The 24,502-nt window shown below is 36.8% G+C and overlaps 1 protein-coding gene across 1 annotated transcript in view; it reads right to left on the reverse strand.

The window, feature by feature from the left end:
• Positions 1-5,907: 5,907 nt before the first annotated feature.
• Positions 5,908-24,502, reverse strand: part of LOC149185829 (Transducin/WD40 repeat-like superfamily protein) — a 193,863-nt gene continuing 175,268 nt past the window's right edge. Inside the window, exons 8-10 of the mRNA XM_089410806.1 lie at positions 6,687-7,007; positions 6,425-6,608; positions 5,908-6,258 (exon numbers count right to left, since the gene is read on the reverse strand). Of these exons, the coding sequence (XP_089266932.1) occupies positions 6,441-6,608; positions 6,687-7,007 (489 nt within the window). The 3' untranslated portion in view covers positions 5,908-6,258; positions 6,425-6,440. The remainder of the gene's footprint in view (positions 6,259-6,424; positions 6,609-6,686; positions 7,008-24,502) is intronic.

The following is a 24,502-nucleotide window of genomic DNA, read 5'->3' on the forward strand; positions in this document are numbered from 1 at the left end:
TTCCAAGTATCTTGATAAAAAAGTTATCTCCAAACACAACATGATGGTTTTTTTCTTTTAGGCTGAAAATTTTGTTTTGATCTCCAGTCATATGTGTCGAGAATTCATTATCTATGTACCATTCATTCTCTTTATCTTCAATGATCAATCCGAGATCGCAATTTTCATTCTTTTACTTATCCCATGTCATAGTTGGCTTCCCTATCTATATGAATGGAGCATTCTCTTTCACAAGCCTGCAATCTTATGCCTTACGACCAATATTATTGCACTTGTAGCATACAATGTTTTGGTTCATTAGTGGTTCAAATGGATTGTAGTTTCCATGGGCATTTCTAGGTCTAAATCCATAATCATTCATATTCTTTGCATAATCTTGTATTGATTTTAGAATGAATTACTTTATGCCCAAAATTTCTGCAAGAGCAACAATGGCTAAGAGAGATATTTTCATACTTGGGAGAGTAGGTTGATCTTCTGAAGTTTTTTTTGCCTTGGAGGAGGTTCAACCCATCGATCATCTTTGTGATGGATGTTCTTGGGAACATCAGTAAAACTTCTTTAAGCTGTGGAATTTATAGATTCTCCTTTAATTTTCTCCTTTAAAGGCTTTAATCTTGTGTCTCCCTTGCTTGAGGATGCACTTGTATAGCCAAGGCTAGTTTTATCACCTGATGGTCTTGATGGAAGATTTTATTTTCCTTAAAAGGACATATCTAGGCATAATGACTTATTCTGCCACATTTGAAAATTTTAAAAGGTAACTTACCTTTGTGTTTTCCAGTTCCCCTTTTTAGTTTCATGATGAAATTTTCTTCTTTTAAATCTAAATCATTGTTTGGAGTTCCTTCGCCCTTGAGTTCTTTGTTTCTTGTCTTCCTTGTGGCTTTAAAAATTGCTTCTCTAGCTGACAGCCCTTCTTCTATATATATTCTCATTTTGTGTGTTGTAAGAGTGCTATATAATTCTTCCGTTGACATCATAGTCAAGTCCTTGGTTTCTTCTATGGTTGATACCTTGGCATCGTATCTTAAGGGAAGCGATCTCAGTTCCTTTTGTACAATCAAAGGATCTTCATTTTTTTCTTGTAATCCTCTGATGGAGTTGGCAGTTTTATCTACTCTGAGTAAATAAGTCGCAATATCTTCTTTTTCATCCATTTTCATATTTTCAAAATGATCACTATACTTTTGAACTTTGACCTGCTTGACCTTATCATCACCTTCATACTGAGTTTTAAATTTATGCCAAACTTCTTTGGTTGTGGTGCAGGGCATCACCTTGGACTTAATGGTTCTTGACAATCCACCCATGACAGTGTAAAGACCTTTCGAATTTGAACTAAACAACTTGAGAATTTTTAGGAACTTTATATCCATTTACAATGGAAATCCAAACATCCACTCCTAAAGCCTTCAAGTAGGTTTCCATGCAATTGCTCCATAGTGGATAATCATTTCCATCAAACACCAGAATTGTTCTTAAAGAGATACCCTACATTTCCATATCTGCTCACGATCTTCCCTCCAATGATTAGACTATTAGAGGGTAACCTACTCTGGTACCAATTGTTAGAAATGTTGACAGGGGGGTGAATAAGTATTTAATAAATTTCAACAGTTTAAGCATCAAAACAATTGACCAATAACATCACATCAAAGGAACACAAGATATATACAAAAACCTATTTATATTACAAGGGAAGCTAGAACTGAAAGGGCTACAACCCCAAGATTTACCAGCTCTCACTGGAAGGAGGTGAATACCCCCTAAAAGAAACTACAACTTCCTTGTCTAGCACCACCTTGCCACCCTCTAGAATAAAAGATAAAATAAAACTTATTGGGCTCATGTATCAAGGATAGTGACCCAAATACAACAATATACAATTTACTTCTATCTCTATGTAAACATATTCAACTTCATATATCCTCCAATAAATATGTCATTGTAACATTGACCTCTAATGCAACAAAATATATTCTAGTTCATAACTTCAATTAATTGCTTTAGAGATGCCTTAAAACAGAGCTCGGGTTATGCTCTTAGTAGCTCAGATCTCCCTCAAAAACTCTACCTCAGAAAACACTGTTGATCTGCCTCAAAAGGTAACTCAAATATTCTTCAAGACTTCTACAAGGATGATATCAAGGTCTAGTCCAAACTTCTACAAGAATGACTTCAATATCTTCTCCAGACTTCTACAAGAATAACTTCATGATTTGCTCCAAACTCCTATAAGAATGATGCCAAAAAGAACTTCAAAAATTGTGCCAAAATTCCTTCCATAGATAGCCTCCCCAACCTAGCCTCTCCACTTCTAGTTCATGAGATATGTACCCCAAAAACACTTCTTTTCTTAGCTTCTTTCAACAAATCCAAATTTTCATTGAGAAAATTGCTAAAATGCCTCCTCCTTGCACTTATATATAGTGCATTCGGGATCTAAGCTAAACCGACTTGTCCACTGGCTAGGCTAACTTGTCCATTGGCTAGATTGGCTTGTGTAATTGGCAGAATGTATAGTGAATATTCAAAAAACCATATCTCCTCAATTGTGAGGAGTTAGAGGGAGTTCCATATATCGTTGGAAAAGTCTCGGAATAAGCTTTCCAACCATGTATGTTATACTTCCATTTGAGCTAGGTAAATGGAGTAAAAAATCATTCAAAGATAGGGTATCCAAATGGAGCATCAAAAATCCAAAAAATAATTTCTCTTCAACCATGAGGAGTTAGAGGGAGTGCCATATACCATTGGAAAGGTCTTGATGAGGGCTACGTGATGATATAGTCCTTCCTTGAATTTTCTTTGGCTTTGACCACATTTTCCTTGATTTTCTTTTGATTGTTAATTTTGCATTTGAGGGCTTAAACCCTTTTGCTCTTTAGGGCTTCTTGAACTATTATCACATGCTTTGATCATCCCAAAGCTAGGGCATCATCCCTAAGATTAGGGCTTTGACATCAATGACAACATTACTCAACAATGACCCATTCACCCTTTGACATCAATGACAACTTTCATCCAACAATTATAAGGCTTGTGAAGCTTATGCCAGCAATCTTAACTTTTTGGAAAAATCAAAGGAAAATTGCATCATGGTGTGATAAAATACAAATTTACTCCATTCAATTTTTTTTTCATATGTTGGTTGATGTGTTAGGTGAATTGAACAAATTGAACAAAAGACTTTTCAAGAAGAGAATGTAGACATTACAAGTATTGGATTAGCTTTTGAAGTAACTATAAGTACATTGTCTGGATGGTTTTTGAGAAAATAAACATCTACAAAAAGTACAACATATCTTTAAAAAAATTCAAGTGATTCTCAATATAGATACATTGAAATTAAAAATGAAGAGGTAGTCATAGATGGACATGAATTAGAATACATCTCTATTTCAGCTATAAAGAGATTATATGGATATAAGGAAACAAACTATGAAACTTCATATTGAAGGCACACAAGAGTTGTCAACCACTCACAGAGGGTTATATTGAGTCTCTCATAGACCTTTGAATGAAAGATTTTCATATCTTCATCTTTTTAATGTAGCAAAATTGTTCAGTCCTTGCTATTATTCAGAAGATCGTCATATTCATGAGAAAAAATCAAAGTGTTGGCTTTTAAAGCTTTTTCAACATTTTTAGCATACAATATCAAAAGATGATGGGTTTGTACCTTTATTTGATGTTATAGCATGTAAAAGAGAGTTGCACCCTTTTGTTAGAAAATCAAGGCTAGGATTGAATACACTAAATGTATAAATGAGAATATCTTTGGATGGACTTGAATTCTCTAATATTGGTTGGAATGTAATATATCGTATATGGAAATATACAAAGTCAAAAAGAATTATTGAGCTTTGAGAGTTAATAAGTTAATCTTCTTAATCTTTTATTATGACTTGTTTTTCTCTTGCAATGCAATTCTAATTGTGTATGGAATCTTCTCAAGCATGTTCAGGGGAGAATTGAAGTCAAAATACCTTTAGTAAGCTGAATTTTGACTACAAAAGATTTTAAAGTTTATATTTTCAAATCAAACTACGTATGTGTTTTGGGGACCTCAAAATGTAGTTATTGATGAGGTTTTTGTAATACCTTTGAAAATGTTTGATTTCCAATGAAGTATACTTGCAATCTAAATTTGAAGATTCTCCTTATAAAATGGTTGAACAAAATGAGGTAACATTATTTAATTGGTCAATACTTTCATTATATTTTTTCACTATAATCTTTAATGTTTGAATGTATAAAGTTTTAACTGACATATAAATTAAATATAAACTATGTGTATCCTGCCATATTTCATATATTTTGTCTAATTAAATATTATTTCTTACAAGAAGGTAGTTTGTAATTTCTTTTTCTTATAATAAGGTAAATTATAAAAAGATTGACCTTCAGGTGGAAACATTTGTCATTAGTCATTCCAGTTGGAACATTGGTGGCCATTTTCATGAGGAAATAAATGAGTAAGTTTTTTATTTCTTAAATAAAAAATATTTTGATAATTTAAAAATGATTTTTTGAAAGGAGTGTTTCTCTATAACCTATTTTCTTTTCCTTCTAATTATTTAGACGTTTTTTAATGTTATTGATACAATTATGCATTTCAACGTGCTATAAGAAAAATAACAAATTTTTCCATGTTGTTTAAAGTTATTAGGACATCTTCACTAATATTTTATAATACTTTACTTTGTAAGATAATACCAGAAACAACGATATTTATTATTATTAATATTTATTTATATTTGGTTTCTTTAAAAAAAAAAAATCTAAAAACATGTGTTCATCTATAAATAAAAAATAAATTATATGTAATATAAAAATAATTTGACAATCTTATACTTAAAACGTAAATTTACCAGCATGGAAAACAAACAACTATCCTCAAAAAAATCCATTGGACACGCAAAAAACAATTGGAAATTCTAGGCCTGCTTCCTCACAGACACTGCTGCACACAAGAACCTAGGCAAACTGCTGCCATATATGCTGTTGTACAGATCTGCATTAAATGCACCCTTTCTGCTGCTGCTGTATGAGCCTGCTGATTATGTGCCCCCTGGCACCATGAAAAACATTATCGGAGCTAAGCAACGTAAAAATATAACACAAACTTCATCTCCAAATAAGAAATCACTTATAAATAAAGACGCATATAAATCGGGCTTTCTAATAAAAACCTCAGCTTCAGACAACAATTGGCACTGGGGAAAAATCGTGATACTGTTTCCCTGCCATATATTTAGAAATAATTTCATGTTACAATATAGCAATATGACCTTGGATCAAGAGAAACCTCATCTTTTACATCACTGTTAGCAACTACTCAGCACATGCATTTGAAGAATTGAAGCGTCAACAAATGGAGAATATGAAACTTTCACCCCTCCCCTCTGCAGTGCCATTCGTGAACATGCCTCTGGGTTGGAATATGAAACTTTCCCCCTCCCCTCTGCAGTGTTATTCGTGAACATGCCTCTGGGTTGGATGGCTTCTTGTAATACAATATCATATCCTATTCTTCGTTGTTATCAGCAATGACCCTCGCTTCATAGGTGGCATCTGGGTACCTTTCAAACATTCGATATATTGCTTCTTAACAAGTTGAAAGTCCAGCTAAGCTCCAATTTTTTAGTTCAATTTGCGTGATAATGTAAGTAGAATGATTAGGAACTAAACTTGAAAACAATCACCAAAGTAGCATTTCAGAACAATAACCTAACCATAAATGCACAAGAAGTCTGTCCGAGTATATTGACAATTCTCCCATCATGGTATGCAAGATAGTATGTGTTTTTCACCCTATTTCCAAACAATACACCAGTGTCTTGCAAGCGTTTTTCAATGATATTATAAAAAGCTCAACACGGAAGAATTGCACTGCCAGTATTAAGAAATAGAGAAAGGATTGATAATATAATAAACTAAGTATTTCATAAACAAATTATAAATCATATAAACCGAAAATGTCTTGCCACCTCTCCAAAGCTTACATGATTACATTAAGTTAAGATGTTAAACTAGGACAACCCTGTTGGGTATTCAATTGCAGACATTACAAGAATCAGTTAGATAATATACAAACAAAACATTATAGACAAGATCTCTTGTTTGGCCTTGTCATAATGCAAATTTAATATTGTAGACCAGCTCTCTTATTTTTGCCTTGTCAACTGCACTCTATTCAATAGTATGTTGCACTGAAATTGGAAATTGATAGACCCGGATGAATATGACCCACTGCAATTGCAATTGACAATAAAAATAAGCTACAATCTATTTTAGTTGATATAATATTTAGCCAATGAATTTACGAAGAGAACAATGGATTGCCAAGCAGCACAAACATAAAGCTAAAAAGTCAACACTATCTGAAAATTCAGGCCAAAAAGGATATCATAGATACCATCATCAGTTATATATCATTTCTGTTCCTCCTCAGAATCAGTTTCAGCAAAAACCGTTTCCGGCTGTGTCTGTGCATAAGCAGGTGCAATAAACTTGGGATCTTTTGCAGCAACATCAGCATATTTCAGTATAGCCTCTCTTGGGTCTTCCTCCATCCACGTCTCCTTAATCAGCCCCCCTTCCTGTAATCACAAAATTGGACATTAACTGATTGCCATTCATGAGACATAGCAAATATGCAACTCTTCAAAATACCATACCTTGAGAAGGTATTGTGTCAACAAACTGCCCTTCGTTGATCCAACCCTCCCACCAAAACCAGGACCTGTGACTGGCAAATCTGGCCTCTGTGACTTGATGGGATCCATCCGTGCTTTTTCCCGTTGCCTCTTACGACTTGGTTCATCTCGAAACAAGGGAAGAGCATGTGGGTTGTGAATAACAGGTTTGGCTTCAAAATCATCCAAGGACTTTTTCCTGGGTGCTCTTGCAACACAAACAAGTGCCCCCCTCTCACTCAAAGCTGGATCATATAGTATATGTGCTCCACCTTCTTTTTTATCCCCAACTGTAGCAAAGACCTTCATAAAAAGTATAGCACATTCAAACTATTCAACTTCAAAATACCAGTAAGAGAAATTTGAAACAAAAATCAACTCACATGTCATGCAGAATACGTAAAACACTTTTATACGGAACCCACAACATTTTAATCATTTCAACATTGAAAATAGTGCTGATTTCTGAAAATTGAAGTAAACATTGAAACAATATGCCAAAAATAAACATGAAAAGGTTAAGCAACACTGCCTAGAAGAAATACATATACTAAGAAATAGAATGCATTTGTGCCAATTCTTGAACAATTTCCCACCAACAGATTTTTGCCAAGATAAAAGGCAAGTCTTTGTTGAAGTTAACTACCCAGTTCAATATCAAAATCACAGAAAGATATGAAACTTGAATTTGAAACTAGCAATTTCAAAAGGATGAAATGATTTTCATTACCAAAAGAATACCTGGTAGGTGCATTTATTTGTTGTTAATAACTTGGTAAAAAGAGAACAGTTGAAAATTGGATTATCGCTTATACATGGTAAGTAAGAAATGAGAGACCAGCATATTTTTAATTTTTTTATTTAGCATTACACACATGCAAGCCCCTGGACAAAAACACATCTCCCCCCACTCAAGGTACAGAGCACAGCACATTTTTTTGCCTGAGAGTTTATATCCTAGTTTCTAAAGACAAGGATAAATATTGTTGGGAAAAAATAAACTTTGTTAAACCACAGCCAAAAGCCACTTAAGCAATATTTGAACCAGTCAGATGCTGCAGATTTTTAAATCACATTTTGGTATCCAAGCTCCAATATTAGATCAATCTACAGAGTGGAGTTGATTGATCAGTTCCTTGGTGTTTCTCTTACTTCCATTAGTCCCATATGCATACAAGCTTATTGCAGTTTTACTTGCCTGTGTCAATATGCTTTGCTCTAACATGCAACACATGTTTAACTGCTGACAATTTATGTACACCGAGCTCGACTGTGAGGGACAAAGTGGAGTTGGAGCAGTTCCACGTCTTTTGATTTCTCACTTGAATCAAGTTAGGAGGTTTCCTTTCTCATTTCTAGTTTCAAAATTCAAATACATGGAGAGTCTCATATTTTGCCATTTATGTTTAGCTACATTGAATATATCACCCTTACAGTTTCATTTGAATCTGAGTTATTGTAATATTTGAGATTATGACGATATGGTGCATATACCCCTAGAATGGGGACAAGCCACAGATACAAGCTTTCAAAATCGTCAGAGCTTCAAAAACGGCACTTCCAAAACTTCAAGAAATGGGAAACAACAGATAATAGATCTTAGTCGCATAACATGAGGACACAGAACAAGGAGCACACAGAAAAATGGGTGTCTAACACAAAACACGTTGACCCTGGAAACAGGACACATAGGACATGTTTTATACATATTTTAAGAATTACAAATACAAAAATAAAATATAGACATAAAGATCCAACTAGAACTTTTACAAAATATTAATACAACTAGTTACTACATCAATGACTATCAAATCACAAACACACAAGCAACTAGAACCATAAACTGCAGTTTTCTCTCTAAGTCATCTAAATCAAAATGTATTACATAGATATTGAATCACTAATACTATAGGTAGGAATGCCAATGGCAAATACAAAATAGGGTAAATACTAGAACCATATATGGAAGAATCTCGTAGCTCATGACCATTAGTAGTCCTCCTCCATGTCAGAATCATCAAAATCACCACCACTACCACTGCTCTCCTCTCTGTCACCCCCCGCTCTCCCAACCCTCCTCATCCTCCTCTATATCCTGTTAGATTTTGTGGGCACTAAACTCAATGCGCGCACACACAAGATCCGGCAACAGTCTGAAATTAACTTTAACCCAGCAAATTAACTGAAAAACACTGATGTGCCTAACCAGAAACAAATTATCCACAGCGAAACTTATAAAACCAGCAATTAGATCATGCACAGTAAATATATTACGCACATTCTACCCAATCAACGTTCTTCATTAAATTCTTCTCAAAACCTACTCAGGGTCCCTTGCTAGGAATCAGGATAATGGCCTTTGAAGAAATTACAATTACCTTAGATCTGATCCAGCAGATCAAGCCCTAGATCTGTCCAATCTAGATCTCGTTTGTTATTTCATGCTCTTTCCTCGGACCCGGCATAACTGAGTATCTCACTCTCAACAAACCTGCAATATTACTCATGCAGATCTCTTGCTTGAGAGAATCTCTCTCTCAATGTCTCGTGCCCTTGCACATCTCTATGCCTTTCTCAGCCCTCTTAACTCTGCTCGACCCTCTCAGCCTTGCTCGGCCCACTCAGCGCTCTCACCCCTGCTCAACCCTTTCAGCCCAACTCGACTCTCCTTACTGTCAACAGGCCCTCTTGACACTCCACGAGGCCTCTCAGCCCTCTTCATTGTCAACAGGCCTCCTCGGCCTTCTCCTAGTAGAGCTCAAAGGAACATCTCACTTCTCCTCCAAATCTACAAGTTGTGTCCCCACTGTTGGTGTTGTTGGTCCATACTAAACCTTAGGAGCCTCTTGCTCCTGATCCTCTACCCCCGATGGCTCGCTCAGCCCTCTCGGCGCTTCTAGCCCTTCACAGGTCTTCTCGACCCGTCACAGACTCTCTCAGCTCTCTTTCCAAGCTGCACAAATGAACCACTCAACCTTATGCTTTTCCAAAGGGTGCAATACCATGGGTCTATAACATGGATTATCAAAATACAATGAGCAATACCATGGGTCATCAGAATACCATGGGTAATACAATGGGTCTATAGGTGCAAAGCCCAATCACTTAGCCCACTTGCCCCACATGTGAAAATCCTCTCAATGCTACCCAAAACATCAACACTCCCTCTTAGCGAGGGATGTATTCTCACAACACCACTTGGAAGTGGCTCTGCCTTCCAACCTGGAACACATTTCCACCCTTGATCTGCTACTTATGTCACAGGGTTCGCCGAACTTGAACCTTCAGGTTCGAAATTCGGCGAATCTAAAAAAAAAAAAAAAAAAAATTCGTTCAGGTTCGTCGAACCTAAAGGGGAACCTCATTCGAATTCGAACCCCATGTGAACCGAATCGAATTCGAACCTCAACGCGAACTTGAAGGCGAATTTTATCGAATTTGAAAAAAAAAATTGGGATTCGATCTTAGGGTTCGTGGGTTTTATTTAACTATTTAGCAAAAAAACCATGGGCGCACAATGGTTAGAACTTAGCCCGTGGGCCGTAGCCATGAGGATCAATCTGAGTGTGACTCGAGTCTCATGCATCTTGCAAACTAGAAACTTGAGTCGTGACTACGTGTTGTGTGCTGCGTGAGTCGTGTTGCGTGAGTCATGCTGCGTGCTGCGTCTTGCATCCTGGAGTGAAGCACTGAGACTTGAGCAAAAGAACGATGTGGGATGCAACTTACCCTAGTTCCACAGGCTGCAAACAAATGTCATATTCTGATATTCAAACCCTGCAAAAATCCTTGCAATTATTTATGTAGCATAAATGACCAATTCGTCACCAAAGCCCAATTTTGCATTTTCCAGTGCTTCATCAATCCAATTTCTGTTGAGCCCAATAGGGAGTTTTTCATTTAATATTATTCTAACAGAATTGTCTTATTCGAAATGCATCTTGGGTGTGAAACTAATTCTTGACAGTGAGATTGAGGTACTGTGTTAAAGCATCAAAGCATTGACTAAAGATCTTTAAATGGTGAAAATATTTTCCAGGGGTAGGAAGATTCATTAGCAATTTTGATGACCCCAAGAAATCTCCATATATAAATGGCAAACAACCTGAGAACCTGAGATTGTATAGCAGATTGTTTTCTAACATTTGCTAGATTGGTATGTCATTGGATGACTGAAGGATCCTCTTTCCCTCATTTTCCCTCCAAATCTCATCTTCCAAATTCTAAAATAATGACGGGAAAAGAGGGTCCACCTGTTCTTCACACAGTTGGAATATTACATCAAGAACAGAAAACAAAACATCCCTTGTAGCATTGAGAAGCAAAGTTTGTGTCCATCCTGGTTTCTTATCAGAACATTTAGAAACCTCTTTATGAAATTTTTTATTCGTCTTTTCATCGGTGACTCTCCTATCTAAGTAAATGAGAGGTAGAGGCATAATATTACCTTCTCTTTGTTCATCAATTGTTACCATACAAGCACCTGCCATTTTTGCTTGTGCATCCCTATTGTATTTGTGACCACTCAGAGCTCTGGAAAGGCAGAATCAAACACTATATTGTTTACAAGATTGTGTCAATTCACATTTACCTACCTTGAAATTTGGTAAATGTTCTTTTTCATAAATTGTCTTCAAACACTATATTTCATTTTTTCATTTGCAAACTACTATTGTATATGTTTACATTTAACTAGATGTTAGAATGATTACATTATTCATGTATGTTTACTAATAAGAATTTGTATTCATGTGTTTATGGACCGATTTTGAAATTTTTATAATTTTGTTATCTATATATATATATATATATATATATTTTGAAAAATATGTATAGTCGAACCTAATGTCAAACCTCATACGAACCTGATCAGAAAGTTTGAATTCGAATCGAACTTAATCGTTGTCGAACTCGAATTCGAACCCGAACCGTGTGACATAGTCTGCTACCACATCTGCTCCATATGACACATAAGCAATTATGGTTGTATGACAGGGATTGTTCTTTGAAGGCATCTTGCTCCTAGAAGCCTCCCACTTTTGGGCATCGTGCATGGCCATCTTGTACCATGACTTCCTAAACCTGAAGGTTGTCTTCATCTAGGTTGTTGACTCCCTCTGAAGACTGACTCCCTCCTGAGCCTGCTCACTCCCTCGGAAGCCTAACTCACTCTAACTCCCAATTGCAAGCCTTCTTGGCCCTCAAGGTTTCTGCTTGACCTTCACTCCAAGTTTCTCACTTGCATCTCCAAGGGTGTTAGAAACCAAGACAATACTACAATACTAAGAGGGGAGTGAATCAGTATTGTCCTGCTTTCTAACAAAGGGCTATCTCAGTTGTCTAAAGTATTTGCCCGAGCTACAAACTCTAACACTCCCTCTTAGTGAGGAATGTAATTATGGAAGAACCATCTAGAACTAGCTTACCCTTTGGTTCTTGCGCATCGTCCCAAGCCCCATTCTCCATCTTGTATCTCCCAGTGCTAGGTCTATTGAGAAATCTAGGGCAGCTATTTTGGGTGATTTTTCTTACTTTGATAACTGCTTGTGATGTATTTTTACTTGACTTGGTTAGCTTCTTCTTTCACTTGATTACTATTATTATTATCTTCATCAAATAGCTACCAAACCATAAAGAACGATAAGACAAAGGACACAAGATATAAGCGATCAGCCATGGCCAAAACCTCTCCAACTAAAAGACAACCCACAAGAATTCTTCTCTTCTTATAGAACCTTCAATAGACGAATTCCAAGACCAATGACCCTTGACCAAGACCCTCCAAGACCAAGTCAAACCTTTATTCCTTAACGAGCTTTCCTTCCAGCAATTTCGACCTCCCAGTAGATTCTTCTGCAACTTCGACCTACCCAACGAATTCTTCTACAACTTCGACCTACCCAGAAATTCTTATGCAACTTTGCACTGCCCAACAAATTCTCCCGGGATTTCCACCCAACAATTTCTTCCTAGCACTTCGACTTGCCCAGCAATACTTTGACTTCCCAACAATACTTTGATTTTCCCAGCAGCACTTCGACTTCCGTAGCAACACTTCGACTTTCCCAACAGCACTTTGACTAGCCCAGCAACACTTCGACTTGCCCAGCAATAGTAGAAGCCCTAACACAAGAGATAAAGAGAGGCCCAAAACTTCGATCTTGTTTTACTTCTCCTTTTTCATCCTTTTGCAACCTCTATCTTCAGGAGATTGAACTTGCTTGAGTGAGTGTGCTAATGAGGTCAAGTTCCTTCTTATTTATAGGCTTTTGAGGGGTACGAATTGCTTCCTTTAGGCCGACTTGTCCACTTGTGTAGGTCGACTTGATGACAAGGTCTTGGAGGGTCTTTTGACTCTATTTTGACTCAAATAAATTTTTCTTTTCAATATGTAACATGCCCAAAAGGGTCTTTCATACATGACAATGACTCATTTGACTTGTAGACTCAATGACAAACCCTAGAAGCACTCAATGGGTGCTTGACCTAAAAATAAATTTCCCTTGAGCATGAAACCCATGCCTCAAGAATAACAATAATAAATTTATTTTTCTCATTACATAAAATACATAAAATCATGATTACATATGTCATTATGAAGATCGAACCTAGTTACATATTTCAACAAGGTCTCTCTCACATTGTTGCCAAATCCTTGACTAGTATGGTCTCCCTCTCTCCACCAATCCTACTTGAAAATCTTTGTACATTCTATGAGGTTTCTGCTAGTGGCCCTCCCAATTGCTACCAGCTCCATCTGCTTGTACTTGTCATGGCAAATCCTTTGCCTAGCAACTCTTGTTGCCCAATGCATCCCGCAATTATTTGATCAAGCCCAACGCAACATTCTTCCAATGACGTGATCCTCCTATGAACAATCTACTCCATGTCTCACTAGGCTTGTTGATCCTCACCTTCACAACCCATACAAGCAGTCTGCCATACTTAGCCAACTCTCTTGGCATGGGTATTCAAAACATTGTTGCTAGCTACAACAATTCCTACAGCTACCTCTCAGAGTTGTCACCTGTGCAAATCTCAAATCCAACTACTTTTCTCAAAGACCATGCTTTGATACCATGTTAGATTTTGTGGGCACTAGACTCAGTGCACGTGCACAGCCACACACACACACACACCAAATCTGGTAACCGTCTCAAATTAACTTTAACCCAACTAATTAACTAAAACACATTGATGTCCCTATCTAAAAACAAATTACACACAGCAGAACTTATAAAACTAGCAATTATATCATGCACAATAAATGTATTATAACACATTCTGCCCAATCAATAGTTCTTTCATTAAATTATTCTCAAAACCTACTCGAGCTACCTTATTGGGATAATGGCCCTCAAGGAAATTACATTTACAACAATTACCCTAGATTTGATCTACAAAATCAAACCTAGATCTTTCCTCGATTTGGCTAACCTACATCTCCTTTGCTACTTCGTGCTCTTTCCTCCAACCCGACACCATTGAGTATCTCATTCATAACAAACCTGCTATTGAGAAATCTAGGGCAGCTAGATTAGGGGTGATTTCTCTTAACTTGATAACTACTCGTGACATTCTTTAACTTCAACTTGTAGAATTTATAATTAACTTCTTCTCTTGATTATTATATTGTTCTTATCATCAAACAGCTACCAAAAACATGAAGATCAATAGAACAAGTGGACACAAGATATAGGTTGCTAGCCAGGGCCAAAACCTCTCCTAGAGAGGAAAACCCACAAGAATTCTTCTCTTCTTATAGAATCTTCAAATTACGAATTCCAAGACCTTTAGACCCTTAGATCAAGACCCCTCCAAGACCATGTCAACCTTCTTTTAGATGAGCTTCTCTTGCACAAAGTCAACCCAAGTCAAACTTCTTCAAAACTGCTACAACTTCACTTTTGATCTTACAAAAATAGGGAAACTCAAGCAGAGTAAGACTTATAAGAATTACTTTGAATTCAGTATGAAGATTATTGAGCAGCAGATCTGAAACACAAGATTTCTTCTCCTCAACTGAACATGCGAGCACTACGACCTCTCTCTTCAGGTCTTCAAAACGCCTTCGCCTTACAGTTCCAGGTTCTTTCAGATGACAGAAACTGTCCTCAGACAGGCGGCCCAGTAGGCTTCAATATTAATTCAAAAGAAAAACTTACAGAGCTTGAAATATTACAATATCAGATTGAGAAGCACTCCGACCGATGCCTCTCTGTTTTCATTCATCCTCCTTTTATAACTCTCTAAGGAATCTAAATCTACCTAAGACATGACGCAAAAGTGGAAATAATTGAGGGTCCTGTCGGTATTTCTTTCACCGACGGTGTCTACTCAACCTTTCCAGTACAATAATTTAGCTACAACATGTGACCACATTATCACATTGCTAGCTAATTGTACAAAGATTCTACCAGTCTCCTTTCGGACTCCGGTCAGAATCGTAGTCATCAAACTCATCATCACTAGAGGACAATTGTCTTTCAAATGCTTTCTTTTCAAGATTCACGAGATAGTTGTATTCCACCATCTTTTCGTATTCTTTGTCCCAACTGAAATCATTCGGATCCTGTGCATCTGGATAGCTGTCTTGGAAAGCCTGAAAAGTAGATTCTTCAATTTTGCCTTTACCTTTGGCATCTGCTTTAGCTTTAGATGTCTATCCTTGGTCCGAATTTACTTTAATTTTGTGGAGGTTTTGTTGTTGTGGAGTAAACATTACGTCTTGCTTCTCCCACTTGTTAAGAAAGGGTAATGGATTGATATCAATATCCAAAAAGGAATCTTTAAAAACTTTTCGGAACGCCGGAGAAGGCTGAACTACCAACTCAACACCATCTAGAAGCTCCCATTTGAATATTTGAAACATATTAGTAACCGATTCCACTGAATGTTGCACCCAAGATTTACAGTTTTCATTAATGAATGCTTTAGATTGCCATCCGAGTTCAAAAATTACTGAAGTACAAATTTTATTTGAAATCAACAAACTGATTAGATGAACGACATTAGTATTCCAGTTTCCTGAAATAATGCTGACCGTGATTAACGCAGTGTGGTTAATCATAAAGCGTAAAACCTTGGGTTCTCCTTGAAGTTCATCTAATTGTTGCAACACCTGTCTTTTCTGTTAGTTTTAACATCCCAAAATCTTTAAACCAAAGAGCCAGTTGTTTAATTCTCTCAATATTATTACTGGTCTTTATTTCTCCTATAGTTTCTTGACAGAAAACCTGTGAAAATGGATTTGGAGAAATTTGTTCTCGAAACCGTAAACTCTGATAATCCCAAGGAGATGAGAAAGTCCTTAGGTATTGTAGAGTTCGTTGAACACATTGGGATGTTCTTATCGATGGCTTTTTTCGACAAAATCCTCCTTTGATTTCCCAATCAGCAAAATTTTCAAAAATTTCATATTGAGGGAAAGTATCATTGGGGGCATAATTTTCATCATTTCGCTGTAAAAAGGATGCTTCTAGTTCTTCAAAAATATCAGGAATCCTTAGCGACCGAAGATATCTTTCTAAGTCTGCTTTGATTGGGATGGCTTCTAAATCTAGCATTTGAGCTCCTGTATATATGCTTAAAGCAAAATCCACCCCTCCAATCAACTGATAATAATTTAATGCCTTTAAAATCCAAATCATATTTTCAGTGAATTGGGATTACCACATATCAGTCAAATGTTTAAAATAAATCTTCACTTCTATATTGGGCAAAGGATATATATTAACCAAATCAATATCTAATCCCAAAGATATGCCAACATTTTTTGAAGTCCATGCTTGACATCTTCTAATCCACTGATTTCTTCTTAGTCGCAGACCTACCACTTTCTTAATTTCTTCTGTCAAATGGCTTGCATGATTTTCCAGAATTCTGAATCTCTCAACAAATGTGCTAAAATTGTCATCCTGAGGCCCCTTTCTGGGTAAAATAAAATGACTTTGCAGAGCTGAAACAAAGGCTTTATTCATGTCTCTGGTTGAAGAGTCTGCTAAAAAATTGGAATTGTCAGGTATCCACTCGACATCAAAATCAAATTGCTGGAACCAAATCTGCCAAGAGAGTAACCTTCCTCTAGCAAGTTGTCTTGAAATTTTGGCAGATAAGAAATATTTAAAATTCATAGAATCAGTCCTTATGAGAAATTTCACCGGTGCCAGATATAATTCAAATTTTTGTATTCCATTAAATATTGCTAACGTTTCTTTTTCAGCAATATAATAATTCTTTTGGCTAGGAGAGAATTCACCTGATGCATATGCACAAAGTATTTCTTCTTCCTTTCCATCTTCATTCTTCCTTCGCTCAAAAAGAACAGCTGCCCAGAATTCATCAGAAGCATCTGTTTGTAGAATCAGAAGGCCATTACCTGGTGGTTGAAGCTTGGGAAGCTTTTGACATTCTGATTTGAGTTCCTTAACTGTTGCAGTGGCTTCTGCTGACCATCCTTCTCGAAGATGCTTTCGGATTGGGGTTGTTTTTTCTGACAATCTGGGAATGTATCTGTGCACATAATTCAAGACACCTAAGAATCTTTGAATAGTTTTAGTGTCTTTTAATTCATCTGGAAACTGAGACAGTTTTGTAAGAATATGGGGCTGCATCTGAATTTGTCCATTAACCACATTAATCCCCAAGAAATCTATATTGTCTTGGAATAAAACCATCTTTTTCTCAGACAGGACTATACCATGCTTTTGAACTTCAGTGATAAAAATTTCTAAATGCTTTACATGAGTCTCTAAATCTGGACTATGTACAAGAATATCATCAATATATGTTACAATAAAATCATATTTCCCAAAAATAAAATCCATTCGTCTCTGAAAGAATGCAGGAGCATTTTTTAGACCAAATGGAACCACCTTCCACTGATAAAAACCTGCAGGACATGTAAATGCAGTTTTGTGTCTATCCTCTTCCTGGATCTGTATTTGGTAGTATCCCGATTTCATGTCGAATTTACTGAATACTCTGCTATGCTGAATTTTCTGCATGATTGTTTCTGGTCTTGGTAGAGGGTAATGAAAACCTTGAGTTATGGCATTCAGAGGTTTATAATTAATTACCATTCTTGGTTTACCTCTGACTATTTCTGAGTGATTTCTAACCAGAAATGTTGAACAAGAATAGTGAGACATACTAGGTTCAATAAGGTTCATACTAAGCAGCTCACTTATTTGTTTTCTGATTTCTTGTTCATCTGCAGGGGTGCATGGGATCAATTTTCCTTTGACTCCATTATCGTGTAGAGTCACTATTTCTTGTTTTGGACTTTCAACGGTCCAAAACTGCTGAGGATTATTTGAACAGCTTTCCATCAGTCTTTTATGTATATCAATCTGCTCTTCGGACCATTTTGGGTCAATGCAAGCCTTTTGTTTTGACTCCACTCGTTTCTCATATAATTGCAGAACCTCTTGCCAATTGTTGGAGTCTTTAATGGGTTTGCGTGCGCCTACTTTCTTTTGACTATTCTCATTTCTTGCCTCAGAATTTGCTATGGATAGTCTGGGCACAGCAACAACCTTCTTTTTTAAATTAATTATCAGTTTATCTTCACTGATAGTAACTGGTAATACAGAATTGATAAAAGGCATGCCAAGCATTAAACTTGCAGATGGATCAAAATGCTGAATAGCAGAAATTTTAACAATACTCCCCCCAACTTTTAAAGGAATATTATCCACATAGTGTGTTAACTGAACAGATCCTCCAATGGTTTCAGAGACTAGAATGTTTTGTAGTGGCTTCCAAAGAGATTTAAATAGAGAGGGTCGAGCCAAATTATTAGATCCACCAGTATCAATAAAAGCATCTACATTTATCCATTCATGACGAACTTGGACTTGGACTGGAATGTAGATCAGACTATTGGTTTTGATGATCTTTTTTAAGAGAGCATTTTCTTCGACTCTGTTAAACGTTGGGACTGGACAACTGGTAGAAGCAGCAGTACTCTTTTTATATGGACAAAAAGAATTAAGTTCAGGCAATTTCTGAATTGGCTGCTTACCTATTGGCTTTTCATCAACAGTTGTATCCTGAGAGTCGTCTTCAGAAACATCTGTAGTTTCTTCTATTTCTTCAGTTTCACTGCTGTTAGTCTGATCACTGTAGTGTAGTTCTTCAGAAAAATCACTATCTGTACAAGAAGGGCAAATATTCATTTTCTGTACAATAGGCGGATTGTCTTCTTCATCTGAAGCTTCTGTTAAGATATATACATCAGAAACTTCATCGTCTGACGCAACTAAAGACCAATCATCTTGAAATTCCTCTATATCAACACAGGCTTTTAGCTTGGAGGAGGAATTGTTAGGACATTTTCTAGCAAAGTGGCCTTCCTGCTTGCAAATGAAACAACAATTGTTGTTTCTTGGGTTTTTTCTCTTTTTCAAAAATTTAAATTTTTGGAAAGGCTTCCAGGGATTGGAGACTCTTTTGGGTCTAAATTTTCCATATCTCTTTGATTTCTTCTTCTTTCTAAATGGTGTCCAGGGCAGCATTGTTTTGCAGACCTCTGAACTAGGTGTAATATCATGTGCTTTCTTCTGCCAGCACAGATATTTAACCTTTTCGGTACATCTAAAGAGAAGATCAACCCAATAGATTTGATCTATCCTTTTATTCTGAACATCAAGATCTTTCATAATTAGATCTCCTAAATTTCCGGGAAGCTTGGACAAAAATGCAATTTTTTGAGCTATGTCATTGGAAAGATTTGCTTTAAAGACTTTTGCCATAAAATCTTTACCAAATTGATCAAGATATTTCAAATCTTTTAATTCCATACGGCTTAAGTCTATAAGCAATTGTTTTTTCTCATCCACTGGCTCAGGGACAAATTGTGTCTTTAGTAAAAGCTCTAGAGTGGCCAGTCCTGCTTCCATGACAGCTCTCCGTTCTTCATCAGATGGTCCTATCCACCAATCATATACAATGCCAGGCCATTCTTTTCTCTGCTAGGACCATGATAGAAACATTATCTAATTTGGTGGTGACCTGCATCTAATATAGAGCACCAATCCATATCCTGATTGATTCTTCAAGATTTGAAGAGTTATCTAAATCAAGAATATACCCACTAGTGTTTGCAGCATATAAATCTTCTTCAATGCGTGGGTATTTTGGAACTTCTTTCAGGACATGAGCTTTATTCTGATTGTTTATCGAAGGGAGAATAAAAGAAGGAAACTTAGAGGCTGCCTGATCTAGAGTCATGATTTCTTTCTTTGAGGAAAATTGTTTATCAGCTTTATAGGCTTCCCCCTTTACACTAGCCAACTTACTTGAAGGTTTTGAAGTTGACCCTTCTGCACTAGTGGCTGTAAAGGCTCCTTCGATATCTTCATCCTCTTCTTCTCTATCCCAATAATTGGGAGTGCTCATATCAAAAGTAAATTTGGAACTTCTTGTGCTTTTTTCTTTTGTCTTCTTCTTCTTCTTTCCTCCTTTGCAGATTTCTCAGACTGTTGTTCTTCATATAGTAATCTAATATTTGCATTAATTAATTCTGATTGTCTACCCAAATCATCAAGAACATCTTCTGCATGTGCACACTAGGTGGTAAGATAGTTTCCTATCTGGTGGACTTCGTCAAGATCAATGGGGCTTTGAGAGTTATGTTCAAGGAGTGGTGCACATTCAGCTCGGGTTGGTGGTTGTCTAGACTGAGAGGAAGAAGTACAGAACTTTGTTTTTGGTGGCCATTTTCCACCTTTGACATATCTATGATTTGCATATTGAAATTCTTCAACAAGAGAGAAATTAGATACATATGTTCTAAACATCTTATTAATGGCAAGGAATGGCTTTTCTTCTGGAATGTACAACTAGTCTGATGAAGTAGATACAATGGACTCTGTAGATGGATGGCTATATACATTTTTTGAAACAGATTTACGACCGTTGGTTACTGGTTGCTCAGTTTCAAAGATGGCTGGTAGCACGTCTTTTAGGCATAAAAATAGGTAGAGGTATTGATGATCTATCAGGCAATATTCGGACATGGCCATCGCTTACAGACATTCTTCTTATTTTGTTTTTCGGAGTGTCTGTTGATGCCAAAGATTTGTATTGAATATACCAGTCATTAGGAAGAGGTTCTGTATCATACGTAACTCCTTCTGCCTGAGCATTACTGACTCCAACTGTGACACAATATTTCAATACAGGTTGCTTTAACTTGCGATGGACAGTATTTGTAAGCTGGAAAGATGCTTGGACTAACACAGAAAGAAATTCACTGCCTTCTATCATTTCAAGACCTTGGACTCCGACTAATAATTTCCAACAATCTTTAGATGTGGATCAGACAGATTGATAGAATAATCGGGGAAAATGGTACCATGTTGACAACCAGAAGACAGATTTCCTAATATTGTTCCGATACGAGCATGGTCATAGTCCTGATATCGAGTGTCAAACACCTCAAATATACATGGAGTATTAAGGCCATGACGAAACAGTGGACCTAGTCCTATCCTTATTCCTCCAAAATGCAGATAAGCAAACCATTTTTCAGCTACATATTTTTTGAATTTTTTTATTTCATCCTCGGAAAACAAACTTAAACCAACAATTTGGACAGAAGGGCCAGAAATCTTAAGTTTTAGCTCAACTTCTTTCAAATAACTCTTCTTCAATAGACTGAACAAAGATGGAACTTGATATATTTCTTTTGAACTTAACACAGGGGGGTTCCAATTCTCAGGATCTTCAACTATTTCATGTTCATTTAAATCATTTTCAACAGAACGAGAATCTACCTTAGTAACAATGCGTCTATCAATATTTGAAAATGATCTTAAGAAGTTAGCCATGATTATAAACTAGACCAGAGATTGACTAAAGCAGCTTTTATCTACTCAGCAATTGTATGACAAGAGCTTTTCGAAGGCTTCCTGGCTGGCTTTAGGCTCTGTCTGTAGTTTATAAACTTAGGACCTGAACGGGGCTCTGATACCAAAAATAGGGAAACTCAAGTAGAGTAAGACTTGAAAGACTTACTTTGAATTCAGTATGAAGATTATTGAGCAACAGATCTGAAACACAGGATTTTAAATTCAAACCTGCAACTTCTGACTGCATATCTCAGCCTTACTGCAAAAACCCTAATTCAGACGTGTGAGTGAAAAGATGGTAAAAGAGGTCTTCTTCCTTCGCTTAGGGTGCTTCTTTCTCCTTAGAATTTTGGCTTCCAAGCTTGATCCTTTTGATACCAAACTTTGGCTCCTTTAGATGACTGCAATTTTATCTTGTAGCAACAAAATGTGCCCTAATTTCTTCGCACGTGTGAGGGAGAGAGTAAAATTTCAAAATTTTGTTTCTCCTTCTTGAGATTAGCCCTTCACTTGTTCTTTCTTCTTCTTTTCTTGCTTGATCGAACCTCTTGGATGCTCTACTTAAATGAGGTTGAATGCACTTACCTTTCCATGAGGCTCGAATTGCCCTTAATGACGATGACTTTTTCTCTGTAGGCAGCCTTGATTTTGGAGGGGTACTATGACACATTTTGACTCTAAATAAATTATTTTGACATGATACAAGATGCCCAATGGGGTATTTTACATATGACAATGACTCTTTTGACTCCTAGATTCTATGACAAAACCCTGGAAGCACACAATGGGTGCTTGACCTAAAAACAAATTGACTTAGAGCATGAAACCCATGTTATAAAATAACAATAATAAATTTTCTCTCTTTTACAACAAATACATAAGATCAATAGTACAAAAGACATTATGAAGACCAAACCTAGTTACATTTTTCAACACCTGCAATATTACTCATGCAAATCTCTTGCTTATTTGAGCGAATCTCTCTCAATGTCTCATGGCCCTGCACATCTTTGTGCCTTGCTTCACCCTCCAGCCCTTCCAACCCTCTCATCCCTCTCGACTCTACTCAACCCTACTTGGCCCTCTTAACTCTACTCAACCCAACTCGACTCTCTCGGCCTCCAAAGGCCCCTCTAAACCCTCTTCGTTGTCAATAGGACCTCTCTACCTACTCGACCTTCTCCTAGTAGAGCTCAAAGGAACATCTTACTACTCCAAATCTACAAGTCGTGTCCGTGTTGTTGGTGTTGCTAGTCCATACTCAACCTTAGGAGCCTTTTGCTCTTGATCCTCTAGCCTACTAGCTTGCTCAACCTTCTCGACCCTTCTAGCCCTTTACAAGCCCTCTTTGCCCTTCACGGGCTTTCTTGGCTCTCTTGCCAAGCTACATGCATGAATCACTCACTCTTGTACTTGTACTTTTCCAAAGAGTGCAATACCATGGCTTATCAAAATACTCTGGGTAATACCATTGGTCATCAGAATACCATGGGTCTATAGGTGCAAAGCCCCATCACTTAGCCCACTTGTCCCACGCGTGAGAACACTCACAATGCTAACTAAAATAGCAACATATCCAATCCAAGATCTACATCCACTAGTGTGGAGGATGATCCTTCAGGAGGATCACCATCATCAAAATTGACAAATGTAGTTCAAGCAACTTCATGCATAATTTCAATGTGAACGTGCAAAAAGTGGTTTGAAAATTTTCTTTAGTAGTCGCTTAAGAAAAGTGGGAAATAGTTCTATCTTGTAATTCACATTAAAAATGAAAGGAAAAGTGAAAGACTTATGTTTTAAAATCAACTAGGCTTACGAATCTAAATGAAATGGATGGCTCAGGTTGATCTGCTGATCAAAGCAACAAGCGACACGCTGAGCTCTAGGGTATTTCAAATGGTAGAGCAATGTGTTGAATAAAGTTGTCATTGATGGCATCATAGTTGAATTGTTGAATCAAACCCTACCTCTAGATATTGTGCAAACCCTGGGACACTAAAACCCTAACTCTAAGCTATATGATAAAACCCTAAAGCCCTAGCCCTAAATTGTTAATGCAAGCCCTAGAATTAATGTTTGATATATGATGCCCTAGACTTGTTAAAGATGCCCATGATGCCTTGTTGAAGATGCCCTAATCCTAATAAATGAAGAACATGTGTGAAGGAGTCATTATCTTGCAAGTCCTAAACTTGGCACCCTAAGTCTATAAAGGAGCCCTAGCATTATCCAAAACATAATGATAAAACCCTAAAGGTTGCCATGGATGAAATAATAATGGCAGTTCACAAATATTATTTTATTGATGGTGAAATGACCTTAATTAAGGATGGAGTTAGCATAAGCTCGTAGAAGACATTGAGCTCTTTCCAACGAGCACTTACAAGCTTCTAACTCCTCATAGGCTGAGAGAAAATGATTTTACAAGTTGGAATATAATAATTTTTTATGCTAGCCAACATGAGCCTACATATGCAAGTCGACCCCTCCTCCAAAAGATGTGTCTCTTAGCAAAAAGGTCAAAACGTGTATAAATGAAAGGTTGAACTCGTCTTTCTAGCATCCAACTCGGTGAAGATAACCACATGAGCAGAAAAGAAGAAACTTAGTTCACAACTCGTGAACTAGAAGGACTAAATAAATCAAAATTTGTTGGACCTGTCTGATTGTGATTGGGTATATCTCTAGACTTGTAGCATAGACCTGTGGAAGCTCGGATAAAACTGTGGAGGCTTGGTTAAGCAACAAAACTTATAGCTTGTTGGCTTGAATGTAAAAATACACAAGAGGTATTTGGTAATAATAAATTATTATATATATAAATGTATAAGTGATGTTGAATGTTACAATGAGGACCCGCATATATACTAGACAGGTGTCCCTTCACAATTAAAAGACATGCATGTTCACTTAACTTGATGACTAATTAACATAATCATT

The sequence above is a fragment of the Pinus tabuliformis genome, chromosome 3_1, assembly GCF_031772625.1.
Source record: "Pinus tabuliformis cultivar Carrire ecotype Pingquan chromosome 3_1, CPIR1, whole genome shotgun sequence".
In the NCBI taxonomy this organism is placed as follows: Eukaryota; Viridiplantae; Streptophyta; class Pinopsida; order Pinales; family Pinaceae; genus Pinus; species Pinus tabuliformis.